General features: G+C 41.1%; 1 protein-coding gene across 1 annotated transcript in view; it reads left to right on the top strand.

Annotated features, from left to right (window-relative positions):
• PAK2 (p21 protein (Cdc42/Rac)-activated kinase 2) overlaps window positions 1-9,529 on the top strand; it is a 49,949-nt gene that overhangs the window by 26,260 nt on the left and 14,160 nt on the right. The window contains 5 exon segments of the mRNA XM_011978694.1: window positions 1,136-1,199; window positions 3,216-3,264; window positions 3,740-3,852; window positions 5,771-5,888; window positions 8,573-8,672. Of these exon segments, the coding sequence (XP_011834084.1) occupies window positions 1,136-1,199; window positions 3,216-3,264; window positions 3,740-3,852; window positions 5,771-5,888; window positions 8,573-8,672 (444 nt within the window).

Below are 9,529 nucleotides of genomic sequence, written 5' to 3'. Positions count from 1 at the left end.
TTTGCTTGTTGACTTGAGGTTGGGTACCTACATAAAATTATTTATGTGAGTTGCCTTGATATGGTCCTGTCCTTTTTTACCTTCACAAGGCAAGTGAAAATGTAATGTGATTTTTCTTATATTTTGACTTACTAGTAATAAGAATATAAGTTATGATTTTCTGTCCAACTTCCTAATTTTTTTTTTGAGACGGAGTCTTGCTGTCTCCCAGGCTGGAGTACAGTGTTGCGATCTCAGCTCACTGCAAGCTCCGCCTCCCAGGTTCACGCCATTATCCTGCCTCAGCCTCCCAAATAGCTGGGACTGCAGGCGCCCACCACCACGCCCAGCTAACTTTTTGTATTTTTTTTTCAGTAGAGATGGGGTTTCCCCGTGTTAGCTAGGACGGTCTCGATCTCCTGACCTCGTGATCTGCCCGCCTCGGCCTCCCAAAGTGCTGGGATTATAGGCGTGAGCCACCGTGCCCAGCCCCAACTTCCTGATTTTAAAATCTGTTTCTTGCGACTTTGAGCTTTCCTAAAACAAACATATGATTAGTTTATGTGAGAGCATAGTAATTGTTATGCTAACAGGTGGTTTTCTAAATATATTTAAAGGTAGATGATATGTATACTGGAGGAGTCAGAAAGACCATGTAGGGTTTAGATAGCCTTTATTATTTACAATACTAAGTAGTCTCAAACTTATCTATTAATAGATATATTCAAATATACCTATTTCTATATTCAAATATATCTTTTATATTCAAATATGTCTGTTTCCTTGAGATTACCTGATTCTAAAGCTGAACATGTGAGAACCTAATTAATCTCTGACAGACTGGTACAGTCTTTCCAAAATGTGACCATTATTGAGCGAATGATGAGTTAGGAGGTCTCACCTCATGGAAATAATGTGTCTTCTTGTTTCTGATACTTTAACTTTTAATGTGTCTTGTTTCTGATACTTTTAAACTTTTATTATGTATTTAAGTTTCTTTAGTGTTTTGTGTTTGAAACCTGTTATTTTTGAAACTTAATGTTATGTTTGAAAATCACTTATAAAAGCACTGGCATTTATTAAAAGGAATAATAATATCAAAATCAATTTACACTTAAAATGCTTGACTGAGCTTCCAGCTTTTTGTTTATTCTAGGAACTATTGTGAGCATAGGTGACCCTAAGAAAAAATATACAAGATATGAAAAAATTGGACAAGGGTAAGTATTCATGACTGTATTATCATAATATTCAATATTCAGTATTTCCTGGTTTTATAGCATGATATTTATTTTGCCTGCTGACACTGAGCACTTATGTAGTAGTCTGTGAGTGGTACCCTTGGGGGATTTGTGTAAATAAATAATGCAGTTATTTGTAGATGCTGTTAAAAAACTGTACTAGTTGTTAGCAGCGATTGTGTATCATTTTTTCTTAGGTGTCATTTCCCATCCGTGATAAAGAATTAGTTAGAGGGGGCCGGGCGTGGTGGCTCAAGCCTGTAATCCCAGCACTTTGGGAGGCCGAGACGGGCAGATCACGAGGTTAGGAGATCGAGACCATCCTGGCTAACCCAGTGAAACCCCGTCTCTACTAAAAATGCAAAAAATTAGCCGGGCGAGGTGGCGGGCGCTTGTAGTCCCAGCTACTCGGGAGGCTGAGGCAGGAGAATGGCTTGAACCCGGGAGGCGGAGCTTGCAGTGAGCTGAGATCCGGCCACTGCACTCCAGCCTGGGCGATAGAGCAAGACTGTGTCTCAAAAAAAAAAAAAGAGTTAGAGGGAAGAATTGCCCACAAAATATATTTAAAAGACAGTAAGAATATTTACTTCAGGATTATAAGCAATAAAAAAATGCATTTAAATCATGTCATTGAGTATCGACTTTTGAGTCTACTGATCTTCTGATTTTGTTCTGTAATTTGTATTTTTAAAGTGTACTAACTAAACATTTTTCTGTTGCTTGGAAGCAAATAAACACCTTAAATCTTTAATGTTATTAAACTCTGGAAAGCATTCTGTGAATTTACAGTGAGGGCTTAAGCCATTTTTGAAAACTTCCATATTAATTCCTTCCTTCCTTCCCTTCTCTCTCTCTCTTTTTTTTTTTTTTTGGTGAAGTCTCAGTCTGTCACCCAGGCTGGAGTGCAGTGAAACAATCTCAGCTCACTGAAGCCTCTGCCTCCTGGGTTCAAACAGTTCTTCTGCCTCAGCCTCCCAAAGTGTTGGGATTACAGGTGTGAGCCACTGCACCAGGCCTGAATTTCTTCCTAACAGCTAAATTCAATTGCAGCACTGGTTTTGTGAAAGAGAATTGAAGATTATCTTATTATTTTTGAGCATGAATGAACAAGCAATGCCTATCCATATGGATGACCATCACAAATCCAGTATTGAGTAACAAAAGCAAATTGCAGGATAATATGTGAAATGAAACTATATGACTTTAAAAATTAGGCAGGCGGGGCGCGGTGGCTCATGCCTGTAATCCCAGCACTTTGGGAGGCCGAGGCGGGTGGATCACCAGGTCAGGAGATCGAGACCATCCTGGCGAACACGGTGAAACCCCGTCTCTACTGAAAATACAAAAAACATTAGCCGGGCGTGGTGGCGGGCGCCTGTAGTCCCAGCTTCTAGGGAGGCTGAGGCAGGAGAATGGCGTGAAACTGGGAGGCGGCGGAGCTTGCAGTGAGCGGAGATTGTGCCACTGCATTCCAGCCTGGGCGACAGAGGGAGACTCCGTCTCAAAAAAAAAAAAAATTAGGCAAAGTATATTTTATAGGGATAAACATCTGTGTCCTTTGTAGTTAAAAGTATGGAGAAATGCATGAAAATGATGAACATCAAATACAGGATAAACACCAAATACAGATCACCTTTGGGAGGAAGGAGACTGCTGTTGGAAAGGGCTCATGGGAATCTTCAAATTATTTATAGTTCTTTGTATCTTAATCAGGGAAGTGTATCCATAAGTATATGTTACATATATTTTTTTCTTGATCTTTTTTCCCTACATTTTTGTACGTCTGAAATATTTCAAACATAAGTTTTGGCCATGAGGATTGTCTCTTTTTCTTCCCCCACCCCCTTTCCTCGTGTTTTTGCTTTTACTCCTTTTAAGCATGTTAGGTCGTCACTGTTCTTTAATTCTTTTTCAGTTGCTTGAAGTGTAAAGTCTTTGGATATTGTAAATGCTGGTGATTTGTCAACCTTAAATCTGGCTGTTTTCTCCCTCTAGGGCTTCTGGTACAGTTTTCACTGCTACTGACGTTGCATTGGGACAGGAGGTAGCTACTTTGTCATAATCCTGGATGTTACCATTATTTTGTCATATAGGTGGAAACTAGATAAAGCTGGGAAGAAGCACTAGGACTCTCTTTTAAGTTGAACATGTTGTAAGAATTGCTCTACGTGTTTTTATAGCACTTCTGTCATTAAGGGGAACAAAGAAGGAATTTTGAGTTTAATGTCATAAATAAGTATTTAAAAATTGTTTTCTCAGCTCAAGTGAAAAGAGGATTAATTCTTAGTGTTGGACTGACTGTGGGTGTATTAACTTCAAGATAAATCTAAAACTGTTTAGGCTCTATACATTACAAAGCATTGTGCAGAGGCAATGTGCAAGTAAAAGTACCACCTATGAGTAATAGCATTGTGTAATGTAATATACATGCCGTAAAGTAAGTTATTAACTGCTTGGTGTTTGTAATTTTCTAAGAGAATTCGTAAACCTGATTTTTTTCAATCCTGTTTTCATTATAGGTTGCTATCAAACAGATTAATTTACAGAAACAGCCAAAGAAGGAATTGATCATTAATGAGATTCTGGTGATGAAAGAATTAAAAAATCCCAACATAGTTAACTTCTTGGACAGGTAAATATGATTATTTCTTAAACATTGGGATAAAAATGTAGAAATTTTAAGTCTCATGGTTTGGGTGCTGGCTAGCCACTTTAGAATAAACTGTCAATGCTGAGAAATAAGAGGAGAGGTAAAAATAGCACACTGCAGTTTTAGAAGGTCCTTCTCTACAAGGATATCACTTGGCAAGTGAGAGAAGGCAGTTAAATGAAGGCCATAGCTGATGGTGTTTATATTCATTGCAAATGACCTGAAGTGAAAACATGAATGGTTGGCTGTGATTCATGTCGTGACTGACAGGGGACTGGTCACATGGTTTTTAAACTTGTAGATCAATTTTTATTTCAAATGCTATCCTTTATGGACAAATTGTATGTCTATCAAAACCTCATTTAGTTTAGGAATTAATGTTAAATAACAGACCAAAAAGCAGAATAGAAAATGATGCAGGCCGGGCGCGGTGGCTCAAGCCTGTAATCCCAGCACTTTGGGAGGCCGAGACGGGCGGATCACGAGGTCAGGAGATCGAGACCATCCTGGCTAACACGGTGAAACCCCGTCTCTACTGAAAAATACAAAAAAACTAGCCGGGCGAGGTGGCGGGCGCCTGTAGTCCCAGCTACTCGGGAGGCTGAGGCAGGAGAATGGCGTAAACCTGGGAGGCGGAGCTTGCAGTGAGCTGAGATCTGGCCACTGCACTCCTGCCTGGGCGACAGAGCGAGACTCTGTCTCAAAAAAAAAAAAAAAAAGAAAAAAGAAAATGATGCATTTTGGCCAGGTGCAGTGGCTCACACCTGTAATCCCAGCTACTCAGGAGGCTGAGGCAGGAGAATCGCTTGAACCAGGGAGGTGGAGGTTGCAGTGAGCCGAGGTCGCACCACTGCACTCCAGCCTGGGCAACGCAATGAGACTCCATCTCAAAAAAAAAAAGAAAATGATGTATATTACTACAACTGCGCTTGAAAAAGCAGTCACATATACAAATGAGAGAAGATTAGTTGAAAATGACAACAATTGTTTTATTGAGGATAGAGGTGATTATAGGTGATTTTCTCCCATATTTAAATTTGTTTAGAATGAGGAAACAATAATATATTTTGAGACTTTAGCCCTAGTTATGGAGAACATGTTCATAGAAATAAACTTTTCAGGCCGGGCACAGTGGCTCATGTCTGTAATCCCAGCACTTTGGGAGGCCAAGGCAGGTGGATCATGAGGTCAGGAGATTGAGACCATCCTGGCCAACATGGTGAAACCCTGTCTCTACTGAAAATACAAAAATTAGCTGGCCATGGTGCCACGCACCTGTAGTCCCAGTTACTCCGGAGGCTGAGGCAGGAGAATTGCTTGAACCCAAGAGGCGGAGGTTGCAGTGAGTCGAGATCGCGCCACTGCACTCCAGCCTGGCAACAGAGCAAGACTCCATCTCAAAAAAAAATAAAAAATAAACTTTTCAGGTACAGTTCCCTGCTTTTTGAAATAACATTTCAAGTCAGCATAGTATGGTGGTTAAGATAAGCCATGGGCTTTGGAATTGTTGATGCTTGGCTTCAGATTCTGGTTCTGTCACTTACTATTAGTATCTGTGTGACCGTGGATGAGTCACTAACCTCTCCAAGCCTTTGTCTCTTTATCTCTAAAACGGGACTAGTAATTTCTATATTGTAGGATTATTTTAATCAGAATGAATCAGTGTGCATACTCACACTACAGTTGTGGGCAAACTGTAACTTAAAAATGATTCAGGGTCATAACCTCAGTTATTTTTCTGTGCTGTTACATAGCAGCTTTCCAATTTTCTTCCTAACTCTCAAGCTACCAGCCCTCTAGTTTCATTGTTAGGGTGTTTAATATTTGAATTCTTCAACATAGGATACCATGTGTTTAGAACAAATGTAAGTGTGACTGTATTTGGTATGTGTATTTTTAGTTACCTGGTAGGAGATGAATTGTTTGTGGTCATGGAATACCTTGCTGGTGGATCGCTCACTGATGTGGTAACAGAAACCTGCATGGATGAAGCACAGATTGCTGCTGTATGCAGAGAGGTAGGTGTGCCTCCTCCTTGATATGTTATGGTGATATGTGGTTAGCAAGAAGTGAACAAAAGGAACTTTTTCTGCACAGTTAATTGTTATTGTGGGAAGTGCTTTCTCTGTACACATTCTCTACAAGTTACTCCATCCCCATACCATTTCATCCTACACAGGAGTTTCAGCCCTTTCCTTCAGGTATAAGATAATTTGGGAATGAATTGTGGACCTTTGAAGATCCAGATTCACAAGGAAATTCCGGTAGAGTGATGACGATCATTTACCATCCAAACAGGACACTTTTGAGAGTAAAAGGGTGTATACCATTGGAAATACACCACTCAGCTGGAAGTGGTGGCTCATGCCGGTAATCCTAGCACTTTGGGAGGCCGAGGCAGGCAGATTCCCTGAGGTCGGGAGTTTGAGACCAGCCTAGGAAACATGGTGAAACCCCATCTCTACTAAAAGTACAAAATTAGCTGGGTGTGGTGGCACATGCCTGTAATCCCAGCTACTCGGGAGGCTGAGGCAGGAGAATCGCTTGAGCTGGGGAGGGAGACATTGCAGTGAGCTGAGATCGTGCCACTGCACTCCAGCCTGGCGACAGAGCAAGAGTCTGTCTCAAAAAAAGAGGCCGGGCGCAGTGGCTCATGCCTGTAATCCCAGCGCTTCGGAAGGCCGAGGCGGGCGGATCACAAGGTCAAGAGATAGAGGCCATCCTGGCCAACATGGTGAAACCCCATCCCTACTAAAAATACAAAAATTAGCTGGGTGTGGTGGTGCATGCCTGTAATCCCAGCTACTCGGGAGGCTGAGGCAGGAGAATCGCTTGAGCTGGGGAGGGAGACATTGCAGTGAGCTGAGATCGTGCCACTGCACTCCAGCCTGGGCGACAGAGCGAGACTCCGTCTCAAAAAGATATATATATATTCTTTGAAAATTTTAATTCTGAATTGTGTTCTACCTGAGGAATAGTACCTCTTTGGTTGAAGGGAGGAAATAAGAACTCTTGAATAGAATATTAATAGCATATGATAGTCCTTAACAATGGATGCTTAGTCACTGGAAAGCTGATAAAAACAGTAATTTACCTATTTATACTTAATTTTGTTTTTTCTACAGATTTCTTTGTAATTGATATAAAAATTAATTTTGGGAGTTCCTCTAATTTGGGTTTTCTTTTGTGTGCCAGAACTTTTTAATTGTGACAGTTTTCTTTCTATTTATTTGTACAAATATTTTCTGGAGCTTTGGATCTGATTATTTCCTGGTAAATATATTGTGGTGTAACACCCAATTTATCTGTTTTTCCTTGAATGAATAGTAGAAGATTTTGGATGAGATTTTTAGTTGTGCTGACTTTGTTCTCCTGTGATGGGAGTAAGAAATAAAAGCACAGCCAACTTACACCCGTAGTTTATATTCAAAAACACCAGAGTGGGCAGATGTTTTAAACGTCATCTCGTTCTCGTTTGTAAGGAAGGGAAGAGTTTGCGCCTACTTTGTGACTCGGTGCTTTCTGGAATATGGTGTAAGGGGAAAGCTGTTCTTCCATCATTCATGTCCAAGTTGTAGATGCAGCTGAATTAAAATCCGTCACTGAAGAAGAACATCTTGTCTCTGATGAACAGCCAGATGGAAGCGGCCACCCAGAATCTTACCGCTTCTCAGTGGCTCACATTGACTAGCCTTCGAGTATCTCTCATTCAGATGGGAATGATCAAGTTTTTTTCATTACTGTTGAAATGATTTCTGAAGAGCCTGTGCATGTTTACTAAGTGTTGTATACCTTTAGGCATTTAAACCTGAAAGAGGCAATTTTTTATTGTTGTTTTGTTTTGAGACTGAGTCTCGCTCTCTCACCCAGGCTGGAGTGCAGTGGCACAATCTCAGCTTGCTGCAACCTCCGCCTCCTAGATTCAAGGGCTTCTCCTGCCCCAGCCACCCGAGTAGCTGGGATTACAGGCCTGAGGCACCACACCTCACTAATTTTTCTTTCTTTCTGTCTTTTTTTTTTTTCGAGATGGAGTCTTGCTCTGTCTCCCAGGCTGGAGTGCAGTGACGCGATCTGGGCTCACTGCAACCTCTGCCTCCCAGGTTCAAGCAATTCTGCTACCTCAGCCTTCTGAGTAGCTGCGGTTACAGGTGTGTGCCACCACACCCAGCTATTTTCTTTGTATTTTTAGCAGACACAAGGTTTCATCATGTTGGCCCAGCTGGTCTGGAACTGCTGACCTCAGGTGATCCACCTGCCTTGGTCTCCCGAAGTGCTGGGATTACAGGAGTGAGCCATCACACCTGGCTAATTTTTGGATTTTTTAGTAGAGATGGGGTTTTGTTATGTTGGCCAGGCTGGTCTTGAACTCCTGCCCTCAAGTGATCTACCTGCCTCACCCGGCCAGGAGGCAAGAAATTATACAGACCCAGCTCAACAGTGTCCCTGAGTAAGATCAGAGGATAGGAGGGCATCTACTGACTTTTCAAAAATTTTATTTTCTTATATAAAACTTTAAGGAGGAGATATAATTACTTTTCATAACTTTGTATATAAGAGAGGATGTTTTTTCTTTATAACTAAAAGTATTGGTGGGTCTTCTGCTGGGTACTGGAAGCAGTGCTCAGGCCATAACTACTGTACGGGAACCTCCCTGTGTCTTTTCAGGGACTATTTCATTAATAGTTGTTTTTCTTCTGTTCAGTGTTTACAGGCGTTGGAGTTTTTACATGCTAATCAAGTGATCCACAGAGACATCAAAAGTGACAATGTACTTTTGGGAATGGAAGGATCGGTTAAGCTCAGTGAGTAACAAATGGACAAATCACTATTTTTATTTTAAGTTTCTGCCTTTTGTTTAATTAAAAACTTTTCTTGACCAATGCAAGGATTAATAATGATTTAATATAGGAAGAGGTAAGACCTTTGAAAACTGAGTGATACTCTGAGGGTTTTAACTAATCAGTGCCAGAGAAAGGACTAGCTAGATAAGACATTACCTAATAATTACCACTAGATGCGACGTTTTTAGGTAATGTCTTTTCTTTTGAGGCGGAGTTTTGCTCTTGTCACCCAGGCTGGAGTGCAACGGCGCGATCTCGGCTCACTGCAACCTCCGCCTCCTGGGTTGAAGCAATTCTCCCACCTCAGCCTTCTGAGTAGCTGGGATTACAGGCGCACCCCACCACACCCATCTGATTTTTGTATTTTTAGTAGAGATGGAGTTTCTCCACGTTGGTCAGGCTGGTCTTGAGCTCCTGAACTCAGGTGATCTGCCCGCCTCAGCCTCCCAAAGTGCTGGGATTACAGGCATGAGCCACCGTGCCCGGCCATGATTGCTTATTTTTAAGTAATCTTAATGGGCAAGCTCTGATTCATTTTTGGTGAATACACATGCAACTGAATTAAACTTTTGAATGACATTTTTTTTTCCTGGCTCTGCCATTTACTCGGTGACTAACCTTGGATAAGTTGTTTTTGTGTCTCCGTTTTCCTATTTGTAAAATGGGAATAATTGTAATAATAAATGTACCTTTCTCGTAGGGTTACCATGAGGATTAAATATTTTAATTCTTATAAGGTACTTAAACAGTACCTGGGTTGTTTTAAGTACTCATTTTAGCTATAAATATTATTTGACCTAACCGTTACTCTTTTAGAA

The sequence above is a fragment of the Mandrillus leucophaeus genome, unplaced genomic scaffold, assembly GCF_000951045.1.
Source record: "Mandrillus leucophaeus isolate KB7577 unplaced genomic scaffold, Mleu.le_1.0 Scaffold199, whole genome shotgun sequence".
Classification (NCBI taxonomy): domain Eukaryota; kingdom Metazoa; phylum Chordata; class Mammalia; order Primates; family Cercopithecidae; genus Mandrillus; species Mandrillus leucophaeus.
The sequence above is the reverse complement of the archived record's forward strand: the minus strand, read 5'-3'. Positions and strand labels throughout refer to the sequence as shown.